This window comes from Nerophis ophidion, linkage group LG27 (genome assembly GCF_033978795.1).
Source record: "Nerophis ophidion isolate RoL-2023_Sa linkage group LG27, RoL_Noph_v1.0, whole genome shotgun sequence".
NCBI classification, from domain to species: Eukaryota; Metazoa; Chordata; class Actinopteri; order Syngnathiformes; family Syngnathidae; genus Nerophis; species Nerophis ophidion.
In genome coordinates, this window is record NC_084637.1 from 4715230 (window position 1) to 4732173 (window position 16944).

General features: G+C 41.6%; 1 protein-coding gene across 1 annotated transcript in view; it reads left to right on the plus strand.

Moving 5' to 3' along the window:
* Positions 1–16513, plus strand: part of LOC133544201 (aldehyde oxidase 1-like) — a 44165-nt gene extending 27652 nt beyond the window's left edge. The window contains 20 exon segments of the mRNA XM_061889324.1: positions 789–866; positions 939–1108; positions 1186–1312; positions 1383–1505; positions 1581–1677; positions 5388–5512; positions 5586–5719; positions 7500–7587; positions 7649–7735; positions 8947–9138; positions 9209–9436; positions 9501–9596; positions 9661–9789; positions 12186–12260; positions 12336–12388; positions 13146–13260; positions 13337–13402; positions 13499–13687; positions 13768–13935; positions 15079–16513. Coding sequence (XP_061745308.1) covers positions 789–866; positions 939–1108; positions 1186–1312; positions 1383–1505; positions 1581–1677; positions 5388–5512; positions 5586–5719; positions 7500–7587; positions 7649–7735; positions 8947–9138; positions 9209–9436; positions 9501–9596; positions 9661–9789; positions 12186–12260; positions 12336–12388; positions 13146–13260; positions 13337–13402; positions 13499–13687; positions 13768–13935; positions 15079–15132 — 2394 coding nt within the window. The 3' untranslated portion in view covers positions 15133–16513.
* The last annotated feature ends 431 nt before the right edge of the window (positions 16514–16944 follow it).

A 16944-nucleotide genomic window follows, 5' to 3' on the forward strand; every position in this document is an offset into this window, starting at 1 on the left:
ATAGTCTCCATTATTAATTGAACAAATTGCAAAAGATTCAGCAACACAGATGTCCAAAATACTGTGTAATTATGCGATGAAAAGAGAAGACTTTTAGCCGTAAGTGGTGCTGAGCTAGTATGTCCCCTCCAACCAATGATGTCACAAACACACGTCATCATGCGCGTCATCATTCCGCGACGTTTTTAACGGCATACCTCGCGGGACATTTAAAATTGTAATTTAGTGAACTAAACCGGCCGTATTGGCATGTGTTGCAATATTAATATGATATATAAACTACCAGACTGCGTGGTCTCTAGTAGTGGCTTTCAGTAGGCCTTTGAGGAACACCTCAGTTATGTAAATCACAACTTTGGAACACAGTGTTCCATGTTTGCTAGCAAGGTTCCAATGCCAATGCAAGTATCTGTGCATACAATGGTCAAAGTGCCTTCATACAACAGGAGCACTCTAGTGTTTTTAGGAATTTGTTGCAAAAATGTTTGTCTCCCAAGTTTTGAACTGAACTCGGTGCCCAGTATGGTCTCATTCTGGCTATATTTGGCAGCCAGTTGAATAGACTTGCTTTACATCATTTGGATCCTGCACTATGACCTCAAACCAGAGCTGTCTAACTAAAGTGTGTGAGTATGGACTGATGAAGTCTGCTAGCTCAGGAGAAATGTTTTCTAAGAATTGCTGAACAGTCCACTTATGGTCAATTCTCAGAATGATGCCTTGAGAATACAATGACCGTTGGATGAATGAGAATTTTCGCTGGCATGGTAAATTATTGTCTTTTGAAGAACGTGATTGAAGAGGAAGCCATGGAGAAGATTGAGCCTCTGCCCAGAGAGATCCAGCGGAGCCAACAGGAGTTCAATGTCAGTATAGGTCACCATTTTCTCCTTCAAACGCACATATTCGTCAAATAAGCCTAGCTGCCTCTTCTTTAGAATGTCTCTGAGGGCCAGAGCGAACATGACCCGGTGGGCCGACCCGTCATGCATCGATCCGCCATCAGCCAGGCCACCGGAGAGGCAGTTTACTGCGATGATCTCCCAACAATTGATGGCGAACATTTCCTGGCTCTGGTCACCAGCTCAAAAGCACATGCCAAGATCATGTGAGGAAAAAGGATTCTGGACATCAACACATTCAACATGTTCTGCATGACTCGTGTTTTTATTTTTGTTTTAACAGAAGCGTGGATGTGAGCAAAGCCCTACTACTTCCTGGTGTCATTGACGTCATCACGGCCAAAGATATTCCTGGGAAGAAAACCCGCATCCTTTGTGGTTATGATGAAGACGTGCTTGCTAGGTCACAGGTCAGTCATTTGTTAATCTTGGATGTAATTGTCAGCAGAAAATGTGCATGTGCTAGTTCCGTGTGTCCAGGTGTCATGCATCGGTCACATAGTGTGTGCTGTCTTGGCGGACTCCAGAGCTCATGCCAAAAGAGGTGCGTCAGCAGTGAATATCAGCTATGAAGACTTGCCAAACCCGATTTTTACGATCGAGGTGAAGAAAAAACACCTATCTGGTTGTACATCGTTGCCGGGTTCGTGTTAAGTGGTCTTACTCTCACTGTTACAGGACGCCATTAAGCAGTCATCCTTCTTTGAGCCACGGCGAGAGATTGAGAGAGGACATGTGACAGAGGCCTTCAAGGGTGTAGATCTGGTTCACGAAGGTGAATAGCCTTTCAACTCTTTGGAGTTAAACGGCTCTACTCCAGCCCTTACCGTAATCTATTGCTTTTGTCAGTTTGTTGTATTGTTTGTGTTGTGTTTGTCACTTCATGATTATGACGTACTCCCATAAATTACCGTATTTTCCGGACCATAGGACGCACCAGATTATAAATAGATAGATAGATAGTACTTTATGGCGCACTGCCGATAAATGGACTATTTGCGATCTGTCAGGTTCAAACACTGGTGACATCAATTAATCCGACAAGAACCAAGGAACCAAGCAGACACAGAGTTAAATAGAGCTCATGAGGAGACACGTGTTTTGGGCTGTACTCTAGTTACAGATCCGAAACAACGTTCTAAAGCACAGCCTCCTGTATTTATTAAGGAAATCCCTATTACATCATTGTGACTGAGGGAAAAGGGGGGAGTGGACTCGACAAGATATGATGATACAACGTTGCAAATATGTTGACACTTGGTGCTATCGCCCAGTCTGTTCTTGTGCTGGTCCCAGAACACAAAGTTTGGCCTTGGCAGTCAGCAGGCGGTATCTGAACAGAACACTCATGGAAAAGAAAGGCAAGCAATCTTTGCACAAATACAGAAAAAACCCTTCAACACAAATTGACAATATTTTATAGTAACGGCCCTTAAGTATATAGTTATGATGATAATATATACATAATTATTCTAACAGATCTTTTTTCATATATAAGGCACACCACATAAGGTGCATTGAAGGAGTCATATTATTATTTTTCATTTTGTCAAAATGTAAAAGACTTCCTTGCGGTCTACATAACGAGTAATGGTGGTTCTTTGATCAAAATGTTGTATAGATGTTTTATAGATCATCCTCAAGTCGCTTTCTGACAGTCGCTGCAGGATGCGCCGTTATATGGGCGGTCTTATTTACGTGGCTCACCTTTGGCAGCGTATTCTCCTTGTCATTTTTGTTGTAGCGGTGTAGCGTGCAAGGACGGGAGTGGAAGAAATGTCAAAAGATTGAGCAAACTGTTTTAATGACATTAAGACTTTACTTCAATCAATAACAGAGCAGCATTTCCTCATTTGGAAACAACAACAACGCCGGAAATGTATCCCGTGAAAAAACGTCCGACCGGAACTCTCTAAAAACTAAAGCTCCTTGGGTGAATAATGTAAACTCACTACACCGGTATGTTTTAGTACTTTCATAGCGAGTTTACTGACAGATATAAGTAAGAACTTTAGACTAGCTTTATATTAGAAATGGAAACAGCAGAGGATGAATGTCCCATAACAAGAAGATAGATAAAAAGAAGAAGCTTATCGACTACGGTGTCACACGGACTACAAAGGCGGAGGCGCGCAATTTTTCAGAATTTATGCCGATCCCAAATACAGATCAGCAGGTACCAGAGAAAAGTTGTTTTTGCATAATATTGCGAAACAAAACGCCAGATAATATGTCTTACCTTATACACACACCATAATAATACTCCTATGTTGAAGCACAGTACAATACATCAAGCAGTGCGGCTTCATAACTTACCAAAATCGTACTAAAACGTTTTTATAGATTTTTTTAGCGCCGTGTGTAATATTCTATATTTTCAAAGGAATATATAAAATCTACACGTATCTCTTATGTTTGACTGCCATCTACTGGTCACACTTATTATTAAACCATGTGCCAAATAACATTGCTTCAAGGTCGGTAAGCAAAACCAGAATTATTCTGTACATTAGGCGCACCGGAGCGACATGGTGGACAGGGGTTAGTGCATGCGCCTCACAAAACAAAGGTCCTGAATAGTCCTGAGTTCAATCCCAGGTTCTGGATATTTCTGTGTGGAGTTTGCATGTTCTCCCCTTGACTGCGTGGGTTCCCTCCAGGTACTCCGGCTTCCTCCCACCTCCAAAGACATGCACCTGGGGATAGGTTGATTGGCAACACTAAATGGTCCCTAGTGTGTGAATGTGAGTGTGAATGTTGTCTGTCTATCTGTGTTGGCCCTCTGATGAGATGGCGACTTGTCCAGGGTGTATTCTGCCTTCCTCCCTAATGCAGCTGAGATAGGCTCTAGTACCCCTCCGACCCCAAAAGGGACAAGCGGTAGAAAATGGACGGATGGATGGATTGATGTGTTAAGAAAGCTGCTAACTATCTTACAGAGAAGTGTTGGGGACCACATCCTCCAGATGTTAGAGCTTTAAATGCTCCTGAATCACAGGCGGCATAGCTCGGTTGGTAGAGTGGCCGTGCCAGCAACTTAAAGGGTTGCAGGTTCGATTCCCGCTTCCGCCATCCTAGTCACTGCCGTTGTGTCCTTGGGCAAGACACTTTACCCACCTGCTCCCAGTGCCACCCACACTGGTTTAAATGTAACTTAGATATTGGGTTTCACTATGTACAAGCGCTTTGAGTCACTAGAAAAAAGCGCTATATAAATATAATTCACTTCACTAATTCACATTAAAAGCAAGGTCTGGTTTGACATGTTTAGGGAGAAATGTTACCATACTTTCCATGTTTTCCCCACGTTTCCGTCCAGAAAAACACAAGTGACAACGTCAACAACAAAACTGTATTATCCCTTGCTTAATTTGGGTTGAAAAGTTGCTTTATAATCCTCATTGGTGTGGGAAGTCTTTAGTGGCCTCATTGAGAAATCTTAGGAATGAAGTTTGTTCCTTTATTTTTCATTCTGCAGGCGCCCAATTTTGTGATGTCAGAGTATATTTTAAAAACAAGAGTGTGAATTTTTTAAAATTGCTTCAGACAGATTTCTATGCCCAGCTCGGGCTAGTCGGGTACCGATCTGAGGACCATGTGCTGTATTGTATTTCAATCAATCAATCAATGTTTACTTATATAGCCCTAAATCACTAGTGTCTCAAAGGGCTGCACAAACCACCACGACATCCTCGGTAGGCCCACATAAGGGCAAGGAAAACTCACACCCAGTGGGACGTCGGTGACAATGATGACTATGAGAACCTTGGAGAGGAGGAAAGCAATGGATGTCGAGCGGGTCTAACATGATACTGTGAGAGTTCAATCCACAATGGATCCAACACAGTCGCGAGAGTCCAGTCCAAAGCGGATCCAACACAGCAGCGAGAGTCCTGTTCACAGCAGAGCCAGCAGGAAACCATCCCAAGCGGAGGCGGATCAGCAGCGCAGAGATGTCCCCAGCCGATACACAGGCAAGCAGTACATGGCCACCGGATCGGACCGGACCCCCTCCACAAGGGAGAGTGGGACATAGAAGAAAAAGAAAAGAAACGGCAGATCAACTGGTCTAAAAAGGGAGTCTATTTAAAGGCTAGAGTGTACAAATGAGTTTTAAGGTGAGACTTAAATGCTTCTACTGAGGTAGCATCTCGAACTGTTACCGGGAGGGCATTCCAGAGTACTGGAGCCCGAACGGAAAACGCTCTATAGCCCGCAGACTTTTTTTGGGCTTTGGGAATCACTAATAAGCCGGAGTCCTTTGAACGCAGATTTCTTGCCGGGACATATGGTACAATACAATCGGCAAGATAGGATGGAGTTAGACCGTGTAGTATTTTATACGTAAGTAGTAAAACCTTAAAGTCACATCTTAAGTGCACAGGAAGCCAGTGCAGGTGAGCCAGTACAGGCTTAATGTGATCAAACTTTCTTGTTCTTGTCAAAAGTCTAGCGGCTTTGATAACCTTTGGTTATTTTCTTCAGGTGAGATTCGCATAGGCGGCCAGGAACATTTCTACATGGAGACCCAGAGCATGTTGGTGGTACCAGTGGGAGAGGAAAGGGAGTTAAACGTTTATGCGTCTTCTCAGTGGCCAACAGCACTTCAGGTACTTCAAGACCATGCGTTATGTATTTCCTCCCTTGTGACATCAGGTGTGCTGCCATATGTTCTGCCTCCAGATAGCCGTTGCTGAAACGTTGGCCATCCCGTCCAACCGAGTCATCTGTCACGTCAAAAGACTGGGCGGGGCATTTGGAGGGAAGGTCATAAAAACCAACATACTTGCTTGTATCACGTCTGTGGCTGCCTGGAAGTAAGTGTTTCCAAAAACTAGAGATGTCCGATAATGGCTTTTTTGCCGATATCCGATATTGTCCAACTCTTAATTACCGATTCCGATAACAACCAATACCGATACATACAGTCGTGGAATGAACACATTATTATGCTTAATTTTGTTGTGATGCCCCGCTGGATACATTAAACAATGTAACAAGGTTTTCCAAAATAAATCATGGCACTGCCATATTTATTATTGAAGTCACAAAGTGCATTATTTTTTTTAAAATGCCTCAAAACAGCAGCTTGGAATTTGGGACATGCTCTCCCTGTGAGAGTATGAGGAGGCTGAGGTGGGCGGGGTCAGGAGTAGCGGGAGGTATATTGTAGTGTCCCGGGAGAGTTAGTGCTGCAAAGGGTTCTGGGTATTTGTTCTGTTGTGTTTATGTTGTGTTACAGTGCGGATGTTCTCCCGAAATGTGTTCGTCATTCTTGTTTGGTGTGGGTTCACAGTGTGGCGCATATTTGTAACAGTGTTAAAGTTGTTTATACGGCCACCCTTAGCGTGACTTGACCAAGTATGACTGGCATTCACTTGTGTTTGTGAAAAGCCGTAGATAATATGTGATTAGGCCGGCACGCAAAGGCAGCGCCTTTAACCCTTCTATTATGTTGAGGGTCAATTTTACCCATTTCAGTTTTTGTGTTTATCAAAGTACTGGTTATCCTTTCTTTTTCTTGCTGAAATTTGGTGACTTTTCCTCATCTAGGGTCATGAACTGGTGTGTAAAATCTGGACACTATGTTGAGTAGTGGAATGTCTTGCAGAGTTTGTATACAAAGATGATGTTGTGGGTCATTTGGACCCAGACACTTTCATGTGGGTAAATAGCCAAAATAAACAAGTCTCTTTGATGTACTTTTTACTTTGATGTACAATTGTTTGTATTTTGATTGCCTCTGAGACCCAGAGCCAGGTGTGTGAAGAGAGGGAACTTTCTCAAACTTGTCCTTGTCACTGTTCTCATGTCATATCTTTGACAAACTTACCAAAAATGAGCTCCAGAAGGATGACATCTGAGGAGACAAAGACAAGTGTGAGAAAGTTCCCTCTCTTCACACACCTTGCTCTGGGTCTCGGAGACAATCAAAATACAAACAATTGTACATCAAAGTAAAAAGTACATCAGCGAGACATTTTTATTTTTGGATCTGAACAGCTATTTACCCACATTAAAGCGCCTGGGTCAAAATGACTCGCAACATCATCTTTTTATACAAACTCTTCACAAACATTCCACTACACAACGAAGTGTCCAGATTTACACACCAGTTCATGACCCTAGATGAGGAAAAGTCACCAGATTTCAGCAAGAAACAGAAAGGATAACCAGTACTTTGATCAACACAAAAACTGAAATGGGTCAAATTGACCCTTAACATAATACAATTGGAATAAAAAATGTATTGTATGTAACTTTTCTAAATGTTTATATAACATAAAATTGTTATTGGTTTTCTTGACTGTTTTGAGTGCATCTACACAGTATGGGTCAAAACGACCCGCAACACAATCAATGTCATTTCTTTTCCAACATAATACAAGGGTTAAGGTTTATTGGCGCTCTGTACTTCTCCCTTCATCCGTGTACCACTCCGTACAGCGGCGTTTTAAAAAGTCATAAATTTTACTTTTTGAAACCAATACCGATAATTTCGGCGGTCCGATATTATCGGATATCTCTACCAAAAACCTAACTGATGTTCTTCATCACTTAAAAAGATAGTCAGATTTTTTTCTTGCTTTGTTTCAGGAACAACTGTCCGGTCCGCTGTGTTCTGGAACGAGGTGAGGACATGCTGATCACTGGCGGACGTCATCCTGTGCTGGGTAAATACAAGGTATTGGACACATTTGTACAAATCCGCAGACTCTTCAGTTAACAACAACAGTTGTTTTTAGGTTGGCTTCCAGAAAGACGGAAGGATCCTGGCGGCAGATATCCAGATCTACACCAATGCTGGCAATGCAGTTGATGAATCAGTCTTTGTGAGTGACATAGGTTCACTCTTTCATAGTCCTTTTTTTCCACCAAGCAGTCCAGTTCCCAGAGCAAACAATTGATCACAAAAGATTTTCAGGTTCTGGTTGTTTTAGTCTAGAGCTGTCCTAACTAGTCTTTGAGCATGAACCAATGAAGCTTGCTTGGATGATGAAACATCTTCTAAGAAATGTTCTGAGGCTCTTAGGTTTGTCCAGTTTAGGGGTGGGGCAGGGTTTGGTGGTAGCGGGGGTGTATATTGTAGTGTCCCGGAAAAGTTAGTGCTGCAAGGGGTTGTGGGTATTTGTTCTGTTGGGTTTATGTTGTGTTACGGTGCAGATGTTCTCCCAAAATGTGTTTGTCATTCTTGTTTGGTGTGGGTTCACAGTGTGGCGCATATTTGTAACAGTGTTAAAGTTGTTTATACGGCCACCCTCAGTGTGACCTGTATGGCTGTTGCCCAAGTATGGATTGCATCCACTAATGTGTGTGAAAAAGCCGCATATGTTATGTGACTGGACCGGCACGCTGTTCGTATGGAAGAAAAGTGGACGTGACGGCAGGTTGTAGAGGACGCTAAAGACAGTGCCTTAAAGGATCTTTCTGTGTGGAGTTTGCATGTTCTCCCCGTGAATGCGTGGGTTCCCTCCGGGTACTCCGGCTTCCTCCCACTTCCAAAGACATGCACCTGGGGATAGGTTGATTGGCAGCACTAAATGGTCCCTAGTGTGTGAATGTGAGTGTGAATGTTGTCTGTCTATCTGTGTTGACCCTGCGATGAGGTGGCGACTTGTCCAGGGTGTACCCCGCCTTCCGCCCGATTGTAGCTGAGATAGGCGCCAGCGCTCCTTGTGACCCCCAAAGGGACTAAGCAGTAGGAAATGGATGGATGTATGGTAGCAATTGGAACGTTAAATATCTTGTCTTTGAAGTCTATTCAATTGAATATAAGTTGAAAAGGATTTGCAAATCATTGTATTCTGTCTTTATTTACCATTTACACAACGTGCCAACGTTTTGGGTTCTGTAGTTGATCTGAACGTCTCACCTACAAACTCTGTGATAGAAACAAAGCGATCTCAGGGTTTGATTTGGCAGGCAACCCTGATATGCACATCAAGTGGCGACCTAAACTGAACTTGGTGGAAACATGTTTTAGTTGACCATATGACTGTTTCTTTTTCAAATACCCAAGACCCAGATGATATTGTTCTTGCAGGTAGCAGAGAAGATACTGCTTCACCTGGACAACTCCTACAACATTCCCAATCTGCGTGGCCGAGCTGCCGCCTGCAGAACCAACCTGCCCTCCAACACATCCTTCAGAGGCTTCGGGGTGCCTCAAGGTGCTTGTATTGTGGAGAACATCATTCATGATGTGGGAATGGCGCTACAGTTTCCTGTGGATAAGGTCAAATCTAAAGTACAATCCAATTATTTATATTTTATATGAAATGTCTGATTAATGATTGATTGATCAGATTCAAGAGATCAATATGTACAGAGGACCATCACTCACCCACTACAAGATGGAGTTCAGCCCAGAGAACTTACTGCGCTGCTGGGACAAATGTAAAGTCGAGTCTGACTACAATGCTCGCTGCGATGCTGTAGAAAAGTTTAACCAGCAGAACCGCTGGAAGAAGAGAGGAATCGCTATTACCCCGATTAAATATGGCATCAGCTTTGCAGAAGGCTTCATGAACCAAGTAGGTTGTTTGTGTAGCTCCTTTCTGGTTCACAAAATGAGGTGAAATGAGTTTGTTTGTCTAGGGTGCCGCTCTGGTGAACATCTATGGGGATGGCTCGGTTCTGGTGACTCATGCTGGGACAGAGATGGGTCAAGGAGTCCACACTAAAATGCAACAGGTGCGCATGTGACGGCTGACATCCGTCTGATATTTCAGAGCATCAAAATCTCGTATGCGGACAGGTGGCCAGTCGTGAGCTTCACATCCCCCCCTCGAAAGTCTACATCAGTGAAACCAACACCAGCACTGTTCCTAACACCTTCCCCTCCGCCGCCTCCTATGGCACAGACGCCAACGGCATTGCCGTAAAGGTATACGACTTTTTTTCACGCTTTTTGTTCCCCTGTCTTAAAGGCCTACTGAAATGCGATTTTCTTATTTAAACGGGGATAGCAGGTCCATTCTATGTGTCATACTTGATCATTTCGCGATATTGCCATATTTTTGCTGAAAGGATTTAGTAGACCAGTGGCCCGATTGGTACCGGACCGCAGAAGAATTTTTTATTAAAAAATTAAATGTATATATATATTTTTTTAATTAAATCAACATAAAAAGCACAATATACACTTACAATTAAAAAATAAAATTTATATATATATTTTTTTAATTAAATCAACATAAAAAGCACAATATACACTTACAATTAAAAAATTAAATGTATGTATATATTTTTTTAATTAAATCAACATAAAAAGCACAATATACACTTACAATTAGTGCACCAACCACAAAAACATCCCTTTTTCTTGACAAAGAAGATAAAAAAATAAATACAATTTAAAAAAAGGACCCCCCCACCCGGGCCGCGGGACAAATTATTAAGCGTTGACCGGTCCGCGGATACAAAAAGGTTGGGGACCACTGTAGTAGAGAACATCCACGATAAAGTTCGCAACTTTGGGTCGCTAATAAAAAAGCCTTGCCTGTACCGGAAGTAGCAGACGATGTGCGCGTGACGTCACGGGTTGTGGAGCTCCTCACATCTGAACATTGTTTACAATCATGGCCACCAGCAGCGAGAGCGATTCGGACCGAGAAAGTGACGATTTCCCCATTAATTTGAGCGAGGATGAAAGATTCGTGAATGAGGAAAGGGAGAGTGAAGGACTAGAAAAAAGAAAAAAAAGACTAGAGGGCAGTGGGAGCGATTCAGATGTTATTAGACACATTTGCTAGGATGATTCTGGAAAATCTCTTATCTGCTTATTGTGTTACTAGTGTTTTAGTGAGATTCTATGGTCGTACCTGTACAACCTGAAGGTTGGCCCCGCACCTTTCTTCATGTTTTTCATGTGTTCGCACACATCAACACACATACAGGTACAGCTGCACTTGTTTTTTCATGTGTTTATTCCTTAAAGGAATGAGTTAAACGTTTAAAATGACTGGTTAATAGCGCTATTATGAAGTGCAAAGTCAGCACTATTTTTTTTTCCTGCAATTTCAAATGCACTTGTTTTATTTAATAAATAAATACAGTGTTTTAAAACCATGCACAATCTGTGTAAATATATTAGTCTGTGGTTAAAAGGACTTGAAAGGACTCCACTCATCCATTATCTAGCGCTTGTCCCTTTTGGGGTCGCGGGGGGTGTTGGAGCCTGTCTCAGCTAAATTCGGGCAGAAGGCGGGGTACACCCTGGACAAGTCGCCATCTCATCGCAGGGCCAACAAAGATAGACAACATTCACACTCACATTCACACACTAGGGACCATTTAGTGTTGCCAATCAACCTATCAAAAAAAAAAAAGAATTAAAATCAATAGTGTTATGAGTTATTGACCTTTTTAATGCTCCACTTAACATTGTTTACAATCATGGCCACCAGCAGCGAGAGCGATTCGGACCGAGAAAGTGACGATTTCCCCATTAATTTGAGCGAGGATGAAAGATTCGTGAATGAGGAAAGGGAGAGTGAAGGACTAGAAAAAAGAAAAAAAAGACTAGAGGGCAGTGGGAGCGATTCAGATGTTATTAGACACATTTGCTAGGATAATTCTGGAAAATCCCTTATCTGCTTATTGTGTTACTAGTGTTTTAGTGAGATTATATGGTACCTGTACAACCTGAAGGTTGGCCCCGCACCAGTCGACGGGTGGTGGCAATGCCCATCTCTGCCCTTCGCAAGGGACCCTCTTCGAAACACGATCTTTCGAAATGATCGCTGCATAATACACTGTACTTTGTGTGTGTGGTCCAATCCAACAGTGTTCGCTTGACGTCTCTGTTCCATAGTAAAGCTTGACTGTCATCTTTCGGGAATGTAAACAATGAAACACCGGCTGTGTTTGTGTTGCTGAAGCCGGCCGCAATACACCGCTTCCCACCTACAGCTTTCTTCTTTGACGTCTCCATTGTCCATTGAACAAATTGCAAAAGATTCAACAACACAGATGTCAAGAATACTGTGGAATTCCGAAATGAAAACAGACGAGCTAATAGCTGGGAACGATGCCGGAACAAAATGTCCTCGATAATCCTTGACATCACTCTTGTCATCATACTGAGATGTTTCAGCAGGATATTTTGGCGCGAAATTTAAAATTGCAATTTAGTAAACTAACCCGGCCGTATTGGCATGTGTTGCAATGTTAATATTTCATCATTGATATATAAACTATCAGACTGCGTGGTGGGTAGTAGTGGGCTTCAGTAGGCCTTTAAAGTACAAGTACACTGCTAAATATCAGTCATGTTTTTAGAATGCTTGCCAGACACTCTATCAGCGACTGGAGCCTGTCCGGCTGAAGAACCCCAAAGGAACATGGGAGAATTGGGTATGAAGGGAGGATACATTTAATTGCAGCTATGTCACACACAACAAGTTATTTAGTACATTACTTTATTTGCAGGTCTCTGAAGCCATTATGGAGAAGATCAGTTTATCTGCCACTGGATACCACGGGTGAGACTTAAACATTGTGTCAGACGTCCTACCTTAGACCAGTGCTTCCTAAGTACGTAGGGCGACACTCTCCAGTGGGTCTGAGTGAGGTATCAAGAGGGTGTGAAGGTTAGGCCTTTCACTACATGCTGGAGGATAACAAGCTGGAAGCTTTGCCACCAAATCAGTCGGCTGCCTGGTTAACCTAATAAAAAAGTACACAGAAACATGGATGCACAGAGAGAGCTGGAGAAGTTTGTGTTAGGAGAAGTTGTCAGAGGGAAAGAAAAAAAAATGGCAATAACTAGTGTTTACGTAAATACGGTAGGAAATGAGGAACGAGTGGTATGTAATTGTTTTTTAATGGGCACTGTCCGTTTAAGACCATGTCTGGAGACCTTTTACCCCTGCAGTCATGTCAGTAAGCCTCTGGAAATGTTTCTTTTGCCAACACACTGATTATTTTGTGAGTGTTGGAGGCAGCAGTACATAAAAAAGCAGTTTAGGCCTTGCTCAAAGTTGAAAAGTGCAAAACCTTTTATATATATAAAAAAGACATGTTAGGATGTCAATATTTTACCTTTTTTAAAAATAATACGCGAATTCGGAGGTCTCAAGGTTGGCAAGTATGGATCAATGCGATATTTTTTTGTGATGAATCACATGAGTTAACTTGTTATTTTTGACAGTTCTGGTCGAATTATATTCCCATTTCATACAAGAATTACAATAACACTAAGAGTGCTTATAAACATACTGCTTGCCGCATTCCCCTTAGGGGTGCAGACTCTCACATGGACTGGGACAAGATGGAGGGCCGCCCCTACCCTTATTTCACATTCGGGGTCTGCTGTAGTGAGGTGGAGCTAGACTGCCTCACCGGTGACTACATGGTACGTTAAGCTTGGCACATCTTCAGTCAGTCGCTGTGTGGCAGACATTTTAGGTGTGGCTTTGTGGATCTTGTAGACGGTGAGGACAGACATTGTTGTGGACATTGGCCAGAGTTTGAACCCGTCAGTGGACATCGGCCAGGTGAGTCTGACAGAGACCTGAGGGAATTATTGTCAACAGAGAGAAATTAAAAAGTAATACGATTTTTTTTTTCGGGTCATCAATTGCCTGGAGCAGATTGAAGGTGCCTTCATGCAGGGATTGGGTCTTTACACGCTGGAGGAGTTGAAGTTTTCTCAATCTGGGCTTCTGTACACCCGAGGTCCATCACAGTATAAAATACCCGCTGTTTGCGACATGCCCCTCAGCTTCAATGTCTATCTCCTCTCGGACTCCTACAACCCCCATGCCATCTACTCTTCCAAGGTCAGACGTCGTGGTGGGCGAGTAACTGTTTTTTTTTAGGTCAACTCTGCAGTGTCATTACTCTTTTGTTTTCCCTTTAGGGTATCGGGGAACCCGTCCTCTTCTTGGGCTGTTCAGTGTTCTTCGCCATCAAACATGCTATCGCAGCAGCACGCAAAGAGGTCGGCCTCACGGGCTGTTTTTCTCTCAGCAGCCCTGCTACTGCAGAGAGAATTTGCCTCGCCTGTGCAGCCCCCTTCACCCAAAAGGTGTGAAGCCATCTTTTTAATCTATTGATAGCATCGTCTTTTGTTGAAATGCTACAGATGAAGGCAGTAAAATGTTATTAGAACTACCGTATTTCCTTGAATTGCTGCCGGGTATATATATAGTATGCGCCTGCCTGGAATTACTGCCGGGTCAAACCCGTTTCGCAAAATAATTAGCGCATGCTTAGCATTACCGCTGGCTCAGGATTAACGCCGGGTCAAACTTGTTATGGAAAATATTATTTTTATTAGCACATGTCTACAATTTCCGCCGGGTCAAACTCGTTTCGCAAATTAATTAGCATATGCCTAGAATTTCCGCCGGGTCAAACTCGTCACGTCACGAGTGACACTTCACCTGTCATCATTTTCAAAATGGAGGAGGCTGATTTCAATCATTTGAAATCGGATAAAGGGAAGAAGATTGAGAGCTATTCAGTAGGATTTAAGGTCCAAGCTATTGAATATGCTAAAAAGAACAGTAAGCAGCTATGTTTTATTAATATACCGTAGCTGCGTGTGTCAAATATGAGTCATTAAATGACTCCCGCCTCCTGGTGGTAGAGGGCGCTAGTGATCCTTCTTGCGACTACTCGGCTGCAGAAGAAGTGACAACAAGCAGCAAGAGTGAGCAGCGATCCTTTATTTTTTCCTCTCACTTGCACTTTTAACATGGAGGATTACATATCTAAAATAAAAAAGTTTTCTAAACTGGACTTTCAATCGAAGCAGGAGGTAATAAAGGAAGATCTCCATCGAGACAGAGACTTTTAAAACTGAAGAAAGATAAGGAAGACTTCTATAAACAAGTTAACGATGCTTTTGGTCAGAAGAAGCTGCGCATGGACTTCATTTATAAGTAAAGGTAAGACCAAAATAAAGTTTTTTTATTAATGCGCTTTTCATGATGGTATCCTTACATCACACTCAAATTCATAAGCGCAGGCCTAAACTTACCGCATGCCTTTGGGAAGCGCCGGAGTGAGAAGAGTTTTTAAATTAATTAGCGCCCGGCGGCAATTCAAGGAAATACGGTAGTTTGAATAAAAATAAAAGCTTACAAAGAGGACACAAATAAGTAAATATTGAACGGTTATTTTAATGAAATCTTAATTGAATTTGTTTTTTTGGTTTGATTTGCAGGTTCAAGCGAGCGAAACTGGATCCGTCCAATAACCCTGGGCCCTAAACATTTAAAACCCTCAGCTACCTGAAGTGACTGTAGACCATTATTTTACGCACAAATTGTTAACTTTCTGGTGATTTACAGTAACAATGATTCTGCTTGCTTTTTAGAAATGTGGCCCCATGACACTCTACTCTTAATGCAGACAGTTAATATCACACGTCGTCAGAGGTGGGTAGTGACACGTTACATTTAGTCCGTTACATCTACTTGAGTAACTTTTGAGATAAATTGTACTTCTAAGAGTAGTTTTAATGCAACATAGTTTTACTTTTTTGCTTGAATATATTTATAGAGAAGAAACTATACTTTTACTCCGCGCCATTTATCTACATTCAGCTCGCTACTCGCTACTGATTTTTATCGATCTGTTAATGCACGCTTTGTCTGGTTTGTCAGACAGACCTTCAAAGTAAGATCCATCACATGCCTGCGTTTCACCAATCAAATGCAGTCACTGGTGACGTTTGACTCCGTTTCACCAATCAAACAGAGCCAGGCGGTCACATGATTAACTGCACTTTTTTACAAAACCTTTATTTATACATTTCAACCTTTACAAACACTTGAAAATAATAATCAATGTAAATACAAAAACAGTACAAAACAATATAAAAACCGTACAAAACAGCGCCAGGGGTTTGTAAATTCAAAGTAACTAAAATAGAATGCAAAAAATATATATATAAAATAAACAAAGTGCAAATCCATATGCTCACTCAATCTCAGTAAATAATTTAAATTTGGAACACAACATCATCGTTTTCACAGCTTTTTGGTTGTTAGAGGTAGAATGTTTTAATGTAGAGTTCTAAATCTTTTTTAAAGGCACAAAAAAAACAGGTCAGGTATTGAGAAACTTACATTTATGAATATAAATCTTAGCCAATAGTATAATGTGGTTGCAAAGGTAAAATTCATTTTTAAAAAATGTTTTCAATACAGTGTAAAACCAAATATATATTATTTATTTGCTTAAGAGATATTCCTGGCTGTGAATTTCTTCATTTCTATTTTTATGTTTTTGTGCATTACTTGTTGCCGTCATCATTAAACAAACAGGTTACTCATCAGTTACTCAGTACTTGAGTAGTTTTTTTCACAACATACTTTTTATTTTTACTCAAGCAAATATTTGGGTGACTACTCCTTACTTTTACTTGAGTAATACATCTCTAAAGTAACAGTACTCTTACTTGAGTACAATTTCTGGCTACTCTACCCACCTCTGCACGTGGTCTGCATTATGAATATCACTTTTTAAATGAACGCCGCCCTTATTCAAGCCCCTAACTGCAGACCTTCAATACAGTAATACTGTCAATGCTTTGTGAGACATGTAAACAAATCCCAAACCTCTATGCATGTTCGAAATAAACTTCACCCAACCAACTATGAAGAACCGTTTATCCTTTTCATGATTTGAACGGTTCGTACAGATTGATTGATTGATTGATTGATACTTTTATTAGTAGATTGCACAGTACAGTACGTATTCCGTACAATTGACCACTAAATGGTAACACCCCAATAAGTTTTTCAACTTGTTTAAGTCGGGGTCCACGTTAATCAATTCATGGTACAAATATATACTATCAAGATAATACAGTCATCACACGAGTTAATCATCATAGTATGTACATTGAATTATTTACATTATTTACAATCCGGGGGGTGGGATGAGGAGCTTTGGTTGATATCAGAACTTCAGTCATCAACAATTGCATCAACAGAGAAATGTGGACATTGAAACAGTGTAGGTCTTATTTAGTAGGATATGTAGAGCCAGCAGAGAACATAGTGAGTTCACATAGCATAAGAAC